Here is an 18832-nt window from a genome sequence, read left to right as displayed (position 1 = left end):
ATTCGCTCTACTTGGCAGGAACTTTTTGGGGCCGGTAGGCGCAGTGGAGTTTGCATTGCAAATTTAGGTAGCTAGCCAATTGTTGTGATACCTTTGCTAAGAAGGCTGGCCCGTCATCCGACCCTACAGTTCCAGGGAGACCAAATTGAGGGAGAATTTCTTGTAGTAGTTTCTTAGTAACTACTAAGCTCTTTTCTTTCCTGGTAGGGAAGGCCTCTACCTATCCTGAAAAGGTGTCTATAAAAGCAAGTAAATATTTGCAGCCCCCCACAGTCAGAGTTACCGAAATCTACTGCTAGTGGTCCCCCGGATGTTTCTCTTTCTCTATGCCTAGGTTCTTCTATCTTCCCCTTTGGATTAACTTGGGCACAAGCTGGGCATCGTGAGGCAATCTCCTCTGTGGCTCTTCTCCCTTCTGGAGCATCTTAGTTCGCCCTAGGTGTGTGGTCTGGTGTAGTTGGTGGAGGAGAGTCCTTCCAAGGGCCCGTGAGCCTGATTTTTCCATCTGGGGTCGTCCACCACCCCTGTTGGTTCCTAGTGGCTCCCTTGTCTTGAAAATATATGTTTTCTTCCGCTGTATAGGTTGGAGATGGAGGCAGTTCTGGGTAAGGGACAATGGTCAGTAGATGTGGTGGGAGCCCCACTGGCCTTGTAGCCGCTGTTTTTGTCTCTGCATTGGCTCATCAGTTTCCCTTAGCCTCAGGACTATTTTCTTTTTGATGTCCTTTACAAAGAACAATAGCAAGAGTCTTAGGTATCTATATGGCTTCAAGTAAGGCTAAGATCTCTCCCTTGTTCTTGATGTCCTTCCCAGCTGAAGTCAGAAGCCCTCTTTCCTTTTAGATGGCTCCGTTTACATGTGTAGTGGCAAAGGCATATCGGCTGTCAGTGTATGTTATGACTGCCTTATCCTTTCCCCATCTTACTGCCTTAGTGAGGGCGATGAGTTCTGCCTTTTGGGCAGAAGTCTTATGGGGAAGAGCTTGTGACCAGATGGTGCCGGTTAGAGTTACAATCAGTGCCCCAGCATACCTCCTTCCTTCCTGCATGAAGCTGCTCCCGTCCGTGAACAGAACTTCATCGGCCTCAGGCAGAGGGGAGTCTTTGAGGTCTGGCTGCAAGGAACACACAGCGTCAGTGAAATCTGTGTAGTCATGAAGGGGGGTCTTGGGGTCTGGGTCTGGCAACGGATTGGCTGGGTTGATAACAGTAGTTTTGGATTTTAGCCATACGTTTGGGGTCATCCGGTGCCTCCCTGTTGTTGAACACCTTCTGGGCTATCTCAACAAGTTGAGACAGGTTCATTCCTGTAAATCCTTTTCATTTTTTGCAATTTACGCCAGATATCAGGGGCTGCCTGAGTAGCAAAGGCTATATTAATTGCCTGCTGGTTCTCAGGGGCCTCAGGATCAATGGGGGAGTATATCCGGTATGCCTCGTTCAAGAAACGCTCCAGGGGATTCCTGAGGTCCCTGCCTGTATAACTTAAGTTACCTTAGTTTTTTTTTATATAACTTCATTTACCTTAGAAAGGTTAGTTGGCTGATGGGCAGCCATCCAAATTCCCTCAGTTAGAATTTGGTGGTACCGATCTAATGCCATTCTCCCTGCCTGAGAATTGTGTCCCCAGTCTGGGCAGGTGGAGGGAAATTCCTCCTCAATCTGTTCCCCTGCTTCATCAACTCTCCTCCCTACCACAGCTATCTTTTGTGTTTCAGTCCGCGTTCGGTCCGCGTTCTTCCTCCGTGAAGGGGGTAATTAAAAGCTGTTGGCAATTGTCCCAGGTGAGGCAGTGAGTCTGAAAGACACTTTCTAAGAGTCCTATTAATGCCTGGGGTTTCTCAGAGAAAGGCGGATTTTGTGCCTTCCAGTTGTTCAGGTCACTAGTCGAGAAAGGCACGTAAACCATAAAGGGCCTGTCTGTGTGATGCCCCTGGGGTGGTGCTTCTCGCCAGAGAGAACGGCCAGGGTGGTGGTATCGGCCGGTGCCCCGCCCAGAGCAGGAGCAGGAGGCCCCTAAGGGTTACCTGCCCGCGCCTGGGGAGGTGAGGTGGTGCTATTGGGCCTGTGTTGTCCTGGATTATAGGGTGGGGGAAAGTCACTGTCCTCCGGTGGAGATTGGAGGACTGAGGAACTGGGCTGTCCTGGAGATTTCGGGGTACCTACAACTAAAACTCGCACTCCTAGAGAGAGAGCACACCGGTGGAGCCAAGGAGGGGGGTTCTGAACAAGGTTTAACCCTTGATCATGTAGGAAAACTGATCAGGATGTCCCAGGTCTCCTGTGACAATCTTCCAAACGTTCCTCACTAAACCCTTGTCAAAGGAGCCCTCTGGAGGCCAGTTTACACCAAAAGACGGCCACTCGACTTCACACAATGTTCTTAGTCTGCCTGGAGAAAACTTTATGCCATAATCAGCTCCCTCTACAAACCCTTCTTTGAAATGTCAGAGAAGACACCCCAAGGGTTTCTCCTGTGAACTCAAGACTCCCCCCATCACTTGCGCAGAAAACACAAAACAGACACTCAGACAAGAACAATTACCGGAGTGTAGGTGGACCCAAAGAAGTCCGCCACCTACAACATAGATAAGACCAAAGACAATAGACAAAACCGGAAAACAGGGCACAGGAGGTGGCGTCCTGCAGCCTGGCCATGGTCTAGGAGATATGACTGTGTCCAGTCTCTCCACTGACCGGTCAACAGAAACAGGAAGGTACCTTTTATCCAGACACCAAGGCCTCAGAGATTCTAGATTCCCGTTGGGACCAGGAATAAAGAGCGCGTCCTAAAAGTTGCATCCCTGACGATTGTACTGACCCGTCACAGCATTCAAGGGCCCTGGAAGTCTCAGGTTGGCCACCCCTTTGAATCCATAACAGGGACAGTAACCGCTTCGGAGGCCGGTCCGGTCTTAGATCCCAGGGCCACTCCCTGAGATCTCGCTGGGGCCTCCAAATATTGTAGCCACCAGCCCCCGAAAGACACACAGACCACCAGAAATCAGTGAGTTATAGGAATCACACTCTTTATTCAGCCAGCTGGGTCTGCCGCGGGTACACAGACCCCAAATTAAGCAGCCCCGAAATGTAGAGGTACAGGGCTTTTAAGCCGTAAATCCCATTCCTCATTCTGTCTTAAACACAAAGGTCTATTTTTCTCCTATTCACTACCTGTCAACCCACAGATCGGGTGTGCAAGTGGGGGTACAGAAGCAGAAAGCTTATTGTTAGAATGTTATATTCCCATGGGTGATAGCCTATGTTCCCATGGGCGATAGCCTATATTCCCATGGGCCAAGCAGTAATTTTCCAGCCAGCACAGGGTTATAGTTAATTCCATTCATTTTCTCTTCAGAAGTTTTTAGTGAAGAACTGCAGGCATTAGGTTACGTAAAAGCAGCTCAGCATATTTCTCTGAGGAAATACTTAGACTGAGTCTCAAAGAATTATATAATATGAGGAATGACTGTTCAAGCTTATCCAGGATTTAGGTTTGTCTTTTAGCTGCTACATCAACTAATTCTTTTTCTTTCTTCTTTTTCTTTATTTTTCTTTTCTTTTCTTTTCTTTTTTTTTTTTCCAGGGTAATCATGACATGGCCAAAGAGCTTTATCAGAGTTTGCTGACTCAGGTTGCCTCAGAACATTTCTACTTCTGGCTGAATAGTTTGAAGGAGTTCTCACATGCAGAACAGTGTCTCACTGGATTGCAAAAGGAAAATTATAGTTCAGCACTTTCTTGCATTGCTGAGTCTTTAAAATTCTACCACAAAGGGATTGCATCCCTAACGGTAAGTCCTTTTAATTCTCCGTTGGTGATGACGACTTACATGAAAATGATCTCTCTTCTTTTATTATTCTATTTTAATTACATTGAAAAACCTGCTGATACATATTTGGCAATATTAAAGTCATAAATAGGACATGGAAGTAAATCTTTAACCCTTTCCCCACTTTTTAACATTCATAGATTGGTGGAAGTTTATCTTGTTTTTATCAAGTACCAGGAAACACATAAGATTGCTGAATCCATGTAGAAAGGATAAGTGGAGATAGACTCCTCCCTTTCCAGAATCCTATTAGTAAGACCCCAGCCTGGGGCACGACCACCATCAAACACAAACCTCCCACCCATCTCACACCTGGCAGCTACTCACTAAGAAACTAGAGTTTCTTGCTTTGTGGGTAAAGAAGAAATTATCAAGCATGCATAATGTGTCACTTTTTATTCCTCTGTAATAGCCTCCTACTTCAAATTAACAGCCAGCTAAACTTTCCATTTTCTCTGCTGAGAAAGTAAGGGCATTGCAGAGAAGGCAGACTCTTAACATTTCTTGTTTCTTTGAAATCAGTTATATTCCTAAGTAAGAACCTGTTCCCTAAAATGAGCATTTTCTGTATTAATGCAAGGACTTTTTCCCCTTAAAAGTAAAGAGCTTACATAATTAACATTAAGCATTTTTTAACTATTGTCACACAACTTTTAAAATTGCATGTCTTTAGATGGGACCATAAAACTTTTGGTACCTGTTTATATACATTTATCACATAATCTAAGATATTTTTAATGATGAGCATCCCAAAAGAAATGCTTCAAAGCAGAACAAAGAATAAACAGATCACACACACACACACACACACACACACACACACACACACACAAAACAGGATATTCAGAATATGGGTACATATCTTTTGAATTATGATTTTTTTGGCTATGATTGATTGCTGTTTTAAAACAGGAGTATAGGAACGGCTTCTCTCCATTTTAAAGGGTAGCATTGACTACTATGATTCTTTCCTCTTGATTATTATCTGAAAAGATTGTCGTTGCCTGTTATCAGGCTAATAAATGCCTCAGAAAATCAAAAGTTACAGTTATTGGTTCCAATCAGTTGAATTATTTTCTAGTTTATATAGAGCAGAAAATTGTTAATTGTTCAGTATAGTAAATGATGAAAACTGTGAAACGGGCCCACAAAACTGTGAGGCAGATCGAATTAATATTATGAAAACCCCTGTTGAATATTTAATAGTCTTTTAATGATTTGTGTGGTATGTGTATTTAATGAGGCTTGGCAGTAATTAAGGACTGAATTCTGACATAGGACGAAAGTACTCATTGACAAACAGAAGACTCTTGTTTTAGTCTCTACTCTGCCATTAACACTTTGTGACCCAAGGCAGGTTGTTGAGCCTCAAATTATCTTTTTTTCAAATGGAGTTCTTTTTTTCAACAGACTTATAAGTATTTGCTGCATGCCATACACAACTATATGGATAAAAAAAAAAAAAAAAAATCAGGAAACGATTCTCTGTTTGAGAGTAGTCTGAGGGAAGGCAGCGTGAGCCCTACAGTCATTTGGAACTTCTCGGGTTTCTGATTATACTGTGCTGTCAGAGTTTTTTTAAACATTTTGTATTTACTCTGTACATTTGGCAAGTGTGGATTTGATGATAGCTTTCTATCTTTTTAACCAAGAAGGTATGAACATGGACTGCCCTTTTACTCTCTGACCTGTGACTGATCTAAGGTTCAAGGATGCTGAGGGTCCTTTTCTAAAGTCATGTATAAGAATTCATTTCCTCACAGCTGTGGAACTTGTGGAAGCTTCAAGGCCAACAGGAGAATCTCTCACCTTCAAGAGCCTCTTTTAATGGGCTTACCAGATTAGGAGAAATCTACTCAGAATAATCTCCCTTTATTAATATGAACTCACTTCATTAGGGACCTACATGAGATCCTCAAAAACTATCACCTTTGCCATTTTCCCTTAGAAGCACTTTACAGGTTCCGCCCAAACTCAAAGGGAGGAGATTAAATAAAGTGTGGATACCCGTGGGCATCAATCTGAGGAACCATCTCAGCATTCTGCCTACAGTGGTGGGTTTTTAATTTATTTTTTATTTTTGTTTTTATTAAATATCGATTAGGTATAATATCTACATATATATTATATAGGGTATATAAAGAAAACACAACAAATATATCCAAGTATACCCAGTATCCAGCTTAGGAAATGGGACATTAATATTGCCTTTAAAATTCATTTGTGTACTGCACCATCTTGCTGCTGTGTTTATCTTGTCTTAAATATATCTTTTTTTTTTTTCCAGGCTGCCAGTACACCACTGAATCCTTTAAGTTTTCAGTGTGAATTTGTAAAACTCAGGATTGACCTTCTACAAGCCTTCTCGCAACTTATCTGTACTTGTAATAGCCTAAAGACAAGCCCCCCACCTGCAATTGCCACAACAATTGCCATGACCTTAGGGAATGACCTTCAGAGGTGTGGTCGCATCTCCAATCAGGCATGTCTTAACTTTATTTTCAGTGCAGTTTTTATTTACACTTTAGAGGTTTTTGAGGTAGTTGTGAGATGAAAAATTCTCAACTTTAAAAATCAGTGGTTTGACTCAGAGACATTAAAATCAAATTCTTATCAACTCATCTGTCTTGCCAAAAATAGGCTGATGTCTTATTAGAATAACAAAGTGATTGATGATGTCTCACTAGATGCTACGTGTATATATATAAACAGAAGGGACATATAATTTTTAAAGAAACTGAGATGTTTATAACCATATTAATTATTTTAATAGAACTTAAGGTAAAATGTGTTTTTTTTGTTTATATAATAATGATAGCATGTTTGTTTATCACGATTAATATTTTTCCTTCTTTATAGATGAAACAGTCCATGGAAGAATTCCGAAGCCTTGCTTCCCGATATGGAGATCTTTATCAGGCATCTTTTGATGCCGATTCAGCAACTTTGAGAAATGTAGAGCTGTATCCTAAACTTGCCTTAGTATTTCTGTTCTTTTGAAGTATTCTTGTAAACATGGAGTACATAATTCAGATATGCTTAACTAAAAAATATCAGATCCGCCTGTAGATTTACTATAATTAATAATTTTTTCCTTTGGAATCTAAAATGATCAGTATAATTTTACTTTTCAGCTTTAAGCAGGCTTTTTTAAAAGCGGTGACTCAATGGTGGTCTTTCTCCAACTCCAGAAAGAGCATCCACAACCCAAGTCCTAGCAGTGTTGCATATTTGGTACATAATTGAGCTACAACAGATAACACAAAATATCTTCCCACCAGAGAACCATTTTCCGTTTTGCCTCACCTTCCTTTTTCATAGCTAATAACCCTAGTTCCCATCACCTTTGTTAAAGATCTATTCAATAGTTTTGGTCATCACTTTTGTCCCCTGAGCCCTCTTTAAGTTTTCCATATTATTAGCAGCCTCAAATCCTTTTTGAAAGGAAAGAAGAGATAAATTGTTTTTCAGTTTTAGGACCTATAACTCCATAGTTCTTGGCATTTCAGTTTACTGATGGAAAACCTAATGAATGCTGTGGACCCTCTCCCCTAAAAAGGCATATATGCACGTACCCCTTAAAATTTGCATAGTTTCAGATAGGTCAGCAGACCCCTTGGGCCCCAGCTTAGAGTCCACTCCATAGACTTTGTTATTGTTAGCTTTTGTCAATGAAACCCCCATATCTAAGACAGATTAAAAACAGTCTCTGTGATTGAATCACAGAGCCTGTTGCTTGGTTCCCCCTTCTCACATTAGGCAGCCTCTGAAGTACCCTGGGACAGAATTTGAGAATCATTATTTCAGACAACATATAGCCCTTAAAAAAAAAAAAGCCCTAGACTATTTGAGTCTATAATATATGGTTACCTACACTAAAAGTATGATCCTCATGTTGACTTATTTAATATTCAGATAATATAAAGGCTATAGTGGATTTGTCTATTTTCAGGTATAACCTTAACATTAATCCAGACAGCAGCAGAGCTGTTTGCTGATATCTCACGCAATAGAAGCTCTGATTTTGGACCCGGAATCTGCAAGGTATTTCTAATAATAGTTTACATTAAAGAATACTTTCAGATATGTTATCTTACTAATCATCACAACAGTGTTTTGGAAGAGTTATTATAGAAGAAGAAACAAAGAAGAAGAGCTTCTCCAGCATTTGCCTAAGGTCACACAGCTAGTAACAAAACCTGGATTTTTTTGACCACATTGTTTACTTGCCTCCTGCCCCCTGTCTTCCCAACATTGACTTGGAAAAATAACTGAGAAGAAATTATTTGAATTTGAATGTTTTCTTCTTCTTTTTGAACATTTTCTTCTTGTATATTGTAACTAAAGTTGGATATGAAAATTTGAGTTAATTATATAATAAGGCATGAACTTGAAATTTTTATAATTTGGTTTCTCAAACAAAAAGACATTCCTGTTTTTGCTTTATTAAAATTTTTCTCCCCTCCCCTATTAACGAATGAATTTTTCAAAGTATTTATAAAAGAATAATCCATTGTTTTTTCCCATTATAGTATTCTCTTTTGGAATATGCATTTTCAACTGTCTATAATTTCCAATCTAGTAAGGCCTGTGATTCCAAGACCAGATTCTTCAAAAATAATATAGTCAACAATGCATTTTAAATTTCTCTACCCTAAAACGTGGACTTACCATTTCTTTTCAGGGCAATAACCAGATTCCTTGCCTTCTCTTGGACTAGGCTACCTGGTTATTTTTTTTTTTCTTCACTCATCTGATTAATTTTAGTATTTTTAACTTATTTTTCCATTTATCCTTCTGTCGTCTATGTTTATTTTCTCCTTGGTTTACAGTGTTTGACTAGTAGTGTGTTGGTTTGTTTGTTTTTTTTTTAATAAGCTCCTCCCTTTTAAATTGGAAGATGTTCTTAAACCTCTGTATTTTCCAGTCTTTGCCAATTAATTGATACTTCCAGGCTCACATTATTTCTCATCGTGCCATACTCATGTAACGTCCTATAACACAAACATCATTGCACTACTGGTTGACATAATAGAAATTAGTGTTTCTCTTGATTAACTTTTTATCAGAGAGATGGGCACATGGTCGGCAGGGATGGGGTGAAGGGAGTTATCTAGCTAGCTCGCACATACTGCTCTCTCACCCCCTCCCCTTGCTACCACTTCTCTTCACTCTTTTCCATCCCCTTTTTCATCCCCAAAAGCATCTCCCTAAACTTTGTCCTTCATAGCAATGAAAAATTGGGGGGAAAAAAGCTTGTACCTTGAAGGGCGAGTTCTTTGGGTTTCATTTGCAAGTGTACAACTGCAAGGAGTAGATTCCTTCTAAAACTTCCATTCTTGATAGTGTATATTTGTGCCTTCCATGTAAAGAAAGACCTACTGCTGAAGTGAACCTCAAGTGAGGCATGACATTGATGTTTCACTGTAGTTTTTACAAAATCTATGTATCTCTTTCATAGCCTAGAAGGTTTTTTTGGAGAAGAGACCTTGTCTTATTCAACTGTTTATTTCTAGCAGCTAACAGAGTGTCTGAGCCAGTATCAATAAGCGTGAGATAGAGTCGGGGAGATGTTTGTAATCATGAATGTTATCTACCTCATACCAACTTTTCAGGATTATCAGAAAAAAAATATTTTGAGATGCTCGTCCATTACATTTTTCTATTCCAACTTCTTATTCAGTCTGCCATGATTCCTTTGTACTTAACCTTTATTTCTACTGCCTAAACAGTAAGAGAATGACTTCAGAGACAAGGTTTAAATACTTTTTTATACTCCTTAACAACCGATTAAGACTTGTATAATTTAAAGTCAGGTGTGGGTTTGAATTTCACCTTGTCACTTACTAGTTATGTGACTGAAGGCAAAATTACTTAACCTCTCCAAGCCTTTTTCCTCATCTATGAAATGAAATTACCAGTATGTACTTAATTTAAAGATGAAATGAGAATGTGTAGAAAGTACCTGACACATTTTGACATTAATATAGTTACTATTTTGGTTCATTAGTTGATGTTGATTTTGACTTCAGTTTCCAGGAATATGGATCTACTGGAACAGCCCATGCTGATAGTGAATATGAGAGAAGAATGATGTCTGTGTATAATCATGTCTTGGAGGAGGTGGAATCACTCAATCGGAAATATACCCCTGTTTCTTATATGGTAAGTGGCATTTGTTTACTTGAGTTTTTATGACGTGGAAGTGGGTTTTTATCCATCTCTGGCACTTACTAAAACTGTATGACTCCAACAGATTAACCTCTCTGTGCCTGTTTCCTCTGTGCCTGTTTTATAACAGTTTATAGTACCTACCTCCCATTGTTATAAGGATAAAATGAGATAATGATCCATGAAAGCACGTAGCTCATCTGTAGTTGCTCCATAGTCACATTAACATGTCAAATCTGCTCTGCCAGAATGCAGATAAAACTCTTTTTCTTTTTTAACAAGTTAACTGAAGTTGCAATTATTCTCAAACGTGGCTACACGTTAGAACCACTTTGGGAGCTTGTTAAAAACTACATCAGTATCTGGGCCCCACTTTAGACCAATTAACTATATGAATCTGTGCAGTTGAGGCCCAGGCATTAGCATTTTTAAAAGCTCCCAAGTGATTCTGTTATGCCACCAGGGTTGAGAACCACTGGCTAATTGAAACAGAAGGAACTGGGCTTGTTATCTGACCGGCAGAAAATCAGTTCCTACCAAGTGGTGTCATTGATACCTTTTAGTATACTTGTCCACCTTTAGCCTACTGATTTCTGCTGCCTTTGGCTCTGCTGAGCACTGGCTATTTATTTAGTCTTCTCCTCTGACTTCCCAGTCACAGAATAGACTGACACATTCTCACCCAGATATTCTCCTCCCTGTCTGGCCATTCTCTAGAGTCTTAGTTCAGGCTCCTATAACAAAATACCATAGACTTGGTAGCTTAAACAACATTCATTTCTCATAGTTTTAGAGGCCGAGAAGTCCAGGATCAAGGTGCTAGCCAGTCCAGTTCCTGGTTAGGTCCCCTTTGCTGGCTTGCAGACTGCCGCTCTCTTACTGTGTCCTCATGTGTCGGAGAAAGAGCGAGCTCTGGTCTGTCTCTTCTTATAAGGACACTAATCCCATCATGGGGCCCTATCCTCATGACCTCATCTAAACCTAGTCACCTCCCAAAGCCCCTGCCTCCAAATACATTGAGAGTTAGGGCTTCACCATAGGAATTTGGAGAAGATAACGCGGATTCAGTCCATAACACCCTGTCTTTGAACTTCACTCCTTGGAGAGTTTTTCTTGCCCTGCCTGCACATTAGGTGCTGGTATTCCCTGTAGCTCTCTTCCATTTCCTGCTCTTCTCATTCTGTTCTCTCATCAGTTTAGCAAGTGTTTTAGAAGAAATCGGCAGGATATAATGTTAAAGAGATTAGATTTTAAGGACACTCTTTGACATACAGCTTTCCACATAATATTGTCAATACATATTTGCTGAATTGAATTAAAACAAGTAACTGTTTGACACTGAGATTAGTTGCTAAGGGAGACCGTAAAGATTATCTTTGAAGTAAACACACATCTGTGTGAGACATTGATTAAATTATTTTCATGTTCCTTCTGAGCTGCACCCTAAGAAACTAAGTAGATGCTAAATGGTAACTCAAGTCTGGTGGTATTATTGTTACTGATTTTGTTATCTATGCAAGTGTTGGTAGTTTTTAAATTTCTTCTAGAAAGTACCATTTCTTGATGAAATTTGGACATTTATTATCTTTTGATTCAGTTTCTCTTTTTTCCCCCCCACTAGCATACAGCATGCCTCTGCAATGCCATCATTGCTTTGCTGAAAGTTCCTCTTTCATTTCAGAGATATTTTTTCCAGAAACTGCAGTCTACCAGCATTAAGGTAATATAGGAAGAATACTGAGGTTAATATAGATTAAAAACTCAGTTATCTTCCACAGGTTAAGTGGGAGGGACATGGCTCTTCTTCAGGATCTTACCTTTGGTTTTGATGAAACTTATGCCCTTTAGTCGTAAGCCTTTCTTCCCTTTACCAGCTGGTTTGGTGAAGGAAGTGGAATACCTGTCAGTACCAAATGCTGTGAGACACACGTTTGGGTACCTGGAGCTCTGTCCCTTGGCTCTCTACTCCAAGAATAAATTGAGTGGTTTTCATCATAGTAGCCTGCAAAGTTCTTGAACTGAGTCCACCTCTGATCAGCCTATTCAGACCCAACTTTGAATGATTCAGGTCTAGTAAAACATCTCCAGGCCTACCTCCAAAGTACTTTTGTCTTTGAATAACAAGTTTTGAGGAGCTGGCTAATGAGTAGAGTTAGTATTTTAATATATTTAAGCCACTAAAATTCAAAAGCTGTTTTTGATTCAAAGAATTGGGAATTCTAGGGAAAGCGGAGAAATTGCCACTTTTGAAAGATTTCCTGGATTATCCCTGTCAGTAAATATCTTCCATGCACTTTTGCACCCATTCTGATGCTTTTGGTTGCAAATAACAAACAACAAAGCATGCCATTTCAAAATGACCTGAATAATAAGGAAAATTAATTAGCTAGATTTGAAGTCCTAAGGGGGCAGGTTTCCAGAGTTGATTACTTCAACGGCTCAGCATTATCAAAAAGACCCAATTTTTTTTATCTTTTCGTTTAACAAGACTTGACTTTCTATAGTTGAAATGTATTGAGGATTTTTAATATATTTTTAAAGAAAAACTACGCTAATGAGAGGTTTAAAATGTTATTTGGTTCATGTGTAGAAACTGACTTTTATACTATGGTACTTGGTTGTGTATGTAATCTTAGAATTCAAGTTCAGTTGCCTTTGAATATAGTCAATTTAAAATTACCTAAGACCAAAGAGACAGCAGCTAGACAAGACAATTTACAGTTTTTTTCACTACTAGAGTTGGTTTATTGTCAAAGAAATGTACCCCCCACCCCAGAAATTGGGAGAACAGTGCCTTTGCTATTCTCTAATCCTCTGTTACCCTCAAAAAGAACGGGGGTTTGGGGTACAAAAACAACACAAAACTGGGATATTTAAAGGAGGCATTAGGGATAAGCAACTTTTGACTTTAAAGGTGACATCTCTCTGGTTTGTCAGCAGTCGGGTCATTAGGGTGTTTGTGTGCGCGCGGGCGTGTGCACGTGTGTTTGTGTGGTGTTTTAACCTATAACTAACCATTAGCATAGACATGTTTGTTGGAAGGAAGCTTGTTCTTGGTTGTTAGCGTTTATTTTAATGTTGGTATTCCAGCTTGCTCTGTCACCATCCCCACGGAACCCTGCAGAGCCCATCGCTGTCCAAAATAACCAGCAGCTGGCGCTGAAGGTGGAGGGAGTGGTTCAGCATGGATCCAAACCAGGACTTTTTCGCAAAATTCAGTCTGTCTGTCTGAATGTTTCTTCCACGCTACAGAGTAAATCTGGACAAGACTACAAGGTAATTTAGAAAAGAGGCAGATTTGTGATGTGAATTTTATCAACTCATTGATGGAAGTTTTCCAGCGTTTTTCACGGTTAAGCAGATTGCAGTTCTTCCCAAGGGATCAGATGGGCATGAGTTAAAAGTACACATTGGGGTCTGAGGTGCTAATGAACAACACATCTCTTTTCCCTGCTGGAACCAGTTGATAAACGAAGCATCCAGGCAGAGAGCAGACTATGAGTGTTACTAGAGCCGTGAGAATCCTAGCTCAGGTGCCTGGTGGCAAGGACTTCCTAGCCTTGTACCTTTAAAGTGAATTTTCCTACCCAGTCTCAGCCAGTACACACAAGAGCCTGCCCCTGTAAAACTGATGGCAGGAAAGAGTACCCGGAAGCCCAGAGAAGAAGGAACGAGAAGGTGCTGAGCTCCCCGTGCCAGTTCCCACCCTGAAACTTACAGTCAGCAGGATCCACCTGCCCTGGAGACCAGCACTGTTCATCTGACAAAAGGTCCCGCCATGTGACGGGAGGCGTCAAGAGTGGAGAATAAGCGTCTCCCTCGCCCCCACTCCCCCAAAAGAACACATCTGGTTATTTTTTTCTATTTTAAGTAAATTTTAGCATTTTCAAAAAAAAAAAGTAGATAGCATTGACATACAGTGGTCAGATAAAGTAAAATCTTTCCTTATGGATATAACCATGGGAATTTGCCATTTTGAGAAATCATGAAGTAAGTTAACCAAAATCATTTTTAGTTTGTTCGCCAAAGCTAAGGTTCTGAATCTGTGCCCATGAAATACCAGTCTTCCAAATGTAGAATGCTCGTTCCTTTAAACATCTCCTTCCAATTCCTTGCAGGTTTATTCACAGTAAGTGGGGCATGGGATCAAGTACACAGTTGTGTGAACAGACTGTTCAGATGGCTAAATTGGTTGTGTCCAGGTTTATTGCAGTAGGCATGCCTGAATTGAGCTTTATCGCAAGGAAAGGGCTATCAGTAAAGATATAAAAAGGGAGTGTTTTATTCTCTTTGGTGGTTTTAGGCTAAAAAGCCAAAGGAAGGTCTAGTTTAAGCCGTCCTCACCTTTACTTTGGTAACTTACTCTTTCTGCCACTGCCTAATCTGATAAGGTTCTGCCTTCATTCTCTTCTCGTCTTCTCTTTTGACTTTCGTGACATAAAACATGGCGCCTTATATAGACAATCAGTAAATATTTGGTGACTGATGAAAAAAATCATGTACTGTATTTAGAGTACAACTATTACGTTTGCGTGATCTCTGTTGTCACAGATCATAATGGGAATTCACATAGTTAACTTGTCCCTGTCTGCCACTTTTTCCTCACTTTGTGTTTGAAAGAACAGTAACCATGGTTCTCTTTGTTCCTTGTATATAATGATTTCTACTATTAAGAAAAAAAACATTTAAACTGGAAAGTACTGGTCTGGTGCTTGCTGATTTATCCCTTGAGAGGCATGACCTAAGTCAGGAAGTTGGTAGAATAAGCTGTATTGTTCATGATTGTTTTGTAATGTTACTCTCGGTGAGTTTGCAACTTAAAGTGCATCATCTGTTCAGAGAGATCAGGTCGTTTTCTGGTCCTTTTAAGGAAGTTCTTGTTTGATAGACATAGTCTTGAGGGAAATAAAAACTCTAGAATAAAGTTGAATGTATAAACAGCAACAACAACAACAACAAAAGCAGGAAAAGACCTATAAATAATTCCAAGGTATTAAATTGGTTGGTGACTTCTTTTCATTAATATTACAGGTAGATGTCTCTGGAAAACTGGCCTCATGATAACTGTTTATTGAGACAAAGCTTCAGGGTGCATTTGTATAATTAATTATACAACAGAAACACACATAAACGTAGAGCAATCTAGTGAATTATTCATTAAGATTACCTTTATATGCATTCTCAGAATAAGTATCTCTTTGCCATACTTCATCTCGGGGAGAGCCAAGGGTACACCAGCAGGTGTTATTCTGTTCTTTGAAGGGCAAGGGCACAAGTACCTAGCTAAATAAATGAGCCCACAAATCTATATTACAACATATATTGCCATTCTGAACAAGACACTGATTAAGTGAGCAAATGTACAAGTTCGAAAGTTAATACTGAGGGAAGAATCACCATATTAAGAAATATAAAATCAGACTAGTTAGGAGGGAAAAAACCTAACTTACATATACTTTTTATGTTCCTTTAGTGTTATGTCTCTTAGATTTTAAACTCCCTGAAACAGGTTATTGCATCTTGTTTCTTCAGATTATCTCTTCATAGACTAAAGGAAGATGAGAATTGAAGTTGGGGTTGGGTATGCAAATGTAAGGGAGGAAAAATTTCTTTTATATCCTCCTAGAGTCTCCGCTGGGCCTAAGATTAAATTGACATTAAGGCAGAAATCAACAGGAGAAGAGCATACAAGTATTACTAAAATTTTACATGTAGATGGGAGTCTTCACAAGAGAACAGAGACCCAAAGAAATGACCAGAGCAGAAAGCTTATATACCTTTTAGACACAGAAATGATAAATTCATGACAAAATGACAAGACAAAGGGGTTTGGGCTTGGGGCAGTGTATTGTGGGGAATTGACTAGATCTGTTGGGGCAGTGGGCAAGACTGGTAGGTTTGTTCATAGAGATCCATTTCAGTGTCAATTCTCAGTCTCTGGTGATAAGGATGTATTTATCTTCCTGGTATAGGGAGGCTACCTTTCTCATGGGAGATTCTGTTGCCTGTTTCAGGTGAAAAGGGGCAGAGAGCCCTTCCTGCGTCTGTTGTTCTTAAGTGCCTTTAGTTAAAAATAATCAGTATGCCAAAGCAGCATGTTTTGGAGTGGCATGTCCTGAACTCCTTCACTAGGGAGAAAGGGCAGCATGTGCAGGAGTTGAGAAAGGCTCAAGGAGTTCGTTCTCCTCAAGGATAGGAGGCAGTATCACTTCATAACTAAAAGTAGGCTCTAGAGTTAGCCGGCCTAGCTCTCCCACTCATTAGTTGTGTAAACTTGGAGAAATTACTTAACCTCTCTGCTTAGTTTCCTCATCTGTAAAGCAAGGATAATAATAGTACGTACCTCTTGGTTGTTTGCATGGCTTAAATAAGCACTCAGGCAGGACCTAGCTCATAGTAAGCACTCGATAAATGTTAGCTATTGTTGTTTTTAACAATTCTTTTATTGCAGATACCCATCGACAATATGACCAATGAGATGGAGCAGAGGGTTGAGCCTCATAATGATTACTTTAGTACTCAGTTTCTGTTGAACTTTGCTATCCTTGGAACACACAATATTACAGTGGAATCTTCAGTGAAAGACGCCAATGGTATTGTATGGAAGACTGGTCCCAGAACTACCATATTTGTCAAATCCCTGGAAGACCCTTATTCCCAGCAAATCCGCCTACAACAGCAGCAAGCCCAGCAGCCATTACAACAGCAGCAGCAACGGAATGCCTACACGCGATTTTAGCCACGTGACGAGTGTACTACAGGCTTTACAGGAATCGATGAAATTGTCAAAAATAGTTTGCTTTTCCACATGGATTAAGATATGAAAGTTTTAACGCAGACTCTGTTTACTCATTGGTTTCTGCAATGTAATCTGAAAAATGATTTTTTTTACCTTAAAAATTTCATTCGAGAGATATTTGGGTTACTAACCAGAAAGATTTTTTTCCCTTGTTCCTTTAACCAAGTCCTTTATCTCATATTTAACATTTTCATTCTTTTATTAGTGTTTTTACTGCTGCTGAGCCTTTTCTTTTTCTTTCAAGAAAAGTCACATATTGGGATCACTGAATTAGTAAATTTGACTGTTTCTCTACCAAAATATACTACTTGCTGCTTGACACAGGCCTGTAATTCTGAGCTATGCCTTGGGGAGTTCTGACCAGTAGGGTACAGGGTTCACCCGTAGTAGAAGAAACTGAGTCTTCCCGTGGGTGGACTTAGAAATGTCCCCTGAAACGTCCAGTTTCTGGGTTACGAGAGCAGGCAGTCTAGCAGAATTGAGACATCCTGCTATACATATTATTTCAACTACTTACCTATCTGTTCTGTGCTAAAGCAATCTTAATTTATTGTTTTAGTATTTAATTGACCCAAAGAGCAGCTAGCAATTACATAGGAAGATTTGGAGATTAATAATTTTTTTTTTATTATGCGTGTGATTGTGTAGACTTTGTACATTGTTTCTAAGAGTGAAAAAAATCACTCACATTTAATATCTTATTGTTTTAAGGTAGGAGGGCAGATCTTTTCCTTTGATTGATTTAGTTTCTTCTTGGCAAGTTCTGTAACGCTAGACTTGATTGTCTAGAAAGGACCGTCTCCTTATAACCAACCTCAATTAGTTGAGATGCTCAGGGAATAGAAGTTTTCTGGTTAGCCAGAAAACTCCTTTTTTCTATTTCAATACTGGCTGAAAACCATTGTAAAATCTAATAATAGTATGCTTTCTTGTCTTAACACAGTGCAGTAGATAAAATTTAACTATTCTTTCTTGATTTGGGATCAGTCAGTGCTTTGGGATCATGATTTCTAAACATCAGGGATCACAGATTGCAGATATCGATGATATGGTCACTTAGGCTGGAATCAGCTCTGAATGTGAAGCAGACACATTCCTTGGAAGTTTCTTTTTAAAATAAATCTCTCAATTTCATTGTTTGTGTTTTGCCTTTTTCTCTTTAAAGTTGACATTGGCTCCAAGGAGGAATAGAGTTTAAAGTAAAAAATGTTTGGTTTTTTTTCCTTGTCATATGGCCTCTGCAGGTGAGGATTGATTGGCAACTCAGGTAGGTCCCTATAAGATCGCTTGGCTTCATGAGCTATTGTCCCAGCACAACACATTTCACTGCCAGCAACCAGATCATTGTCCACTAATGACATCCCTCTAGACGTGGCCCAGTTGTACCCTAGTACATGGTGATGCACAGTCGTGACAGTATCTGAGAATATAGCTTTAGGAAGAATTGCCCCTGCCCTTTTACCAGGTATAGAAAAAGCTGAGTCAAAAAGAATAGCTTCCACTTTGGGCTCTGAGGAATTAGCTCTGTGACCTGGGGCAAGTCACTTCATCTCTATAGACTTTAGTTTCCTTATTTGTAAAATGAATGAATTAGACTGGATTACTTGACTCCAGTCTAGAGTTTTGTTATCAGGTGACTGACTGAAAGACTAAAGACCAGGAAAAAAAAGATTCTTAAATTGAGAAAACCCTTTTTTTCCCCCCACTAAATGGCTATTTTCAGAAGGAAGTTTTATGATGTCAATTTCAGGTTTTTGGTACTGTTTCAAGGCAGAATTCTCTAGAAAAGAAGCAAATCTTGAAAGCCTCCAGTTCTTCTAATTCCCTTTGAGAGCTTTCCAAATTTTATAATCTGATAAGATGTTTTTGATAGCTGTAGTTATAAACTCTTTGATTTGGCGTAGTATAGGCCCCTGGCACAAATTTGGGAAGGAATTATTTAAATAAAAACATTTAAATAGTTCAGAGTATGAAAATAACTCTGAAACAAAAGTCTCTTTTCAGTATGTCCATTAGGCCAAGGATTGGGA

At 39.6% G+C, this 18832-nt stretch overlaps 1 protein-coding gene across 3 annotated transcripts in view; it reads left to right on the top strand.

Moving 5' to 3' along the window:
• The window catches only part of INTS7 (integrator complex subunit 7), a 55877-nt gene extending 37941 nt beyond the window's left edge, over nucleotides 1–17936 (top strand). For 2 of the 3 annotated variants that reach the window (XM_006907704.2, XM_015586260.2), the window contains 8 exons: nucleotides 3587–3793; nucleotides 6120–6314; nucleotides 6692–6795; nucleotides 7808–7876; nucleotides 9865–9997; nucleotides 11625–11723; nucleotides 13094–13279; nucleotides 16455–17936. In XM_006907704.2, coding sequence (XP_006907766.1) covers nucleotides 3587–3793; nucleotides 6120–6314; nucleotides 6692–6795; nucleotides 7808–7876; nucleotides 9865–9997; nucleotides 11625–11723; nucleotides 13094–13279; nucleotides 16455–16742 — 1281 coding nt within the window. In that variant the 3' untranslated portion in view covers nucleotides 16743–17936. The remainder of the gene's footprint in view (nucleotides 1–3586; nucleotides 3794–6119; nucleotides 6315–6691; nucleotides 6796–7807; nucleotides 7877–9864; nucleotides 9998–11624; nucleotides 11724–13093; nucleotides 13280–16454) is intronic. The other variant, XM_015586259.2, reaches the window with a different exon arrangement.
• Nucleotides 17937–18832: the final 896 nt, after the last annotated feature.

Source organism: Pteropus alecto, unplaced genomic scaffold (genome assembly GCF_000325575.1).
Source record: "Pteropus alecto unplaced genomic scaffold, ASM32557v1 scaffold101, whole genome shotgun sequence".
In the NCBI taxonomy this organism is placed as follows: domain Eukaryota; kingdom Metazoa; phylum Chordata; class Mammalia; order Chiroptera; family Pteropodidae; genus Pteropus; species Pteropus alecto.
The sequence above is the reverse complement of the archived record's forward strand: the minus strand, read 5'-3'. Positions and strand labels throughout refer to the sequence as shown.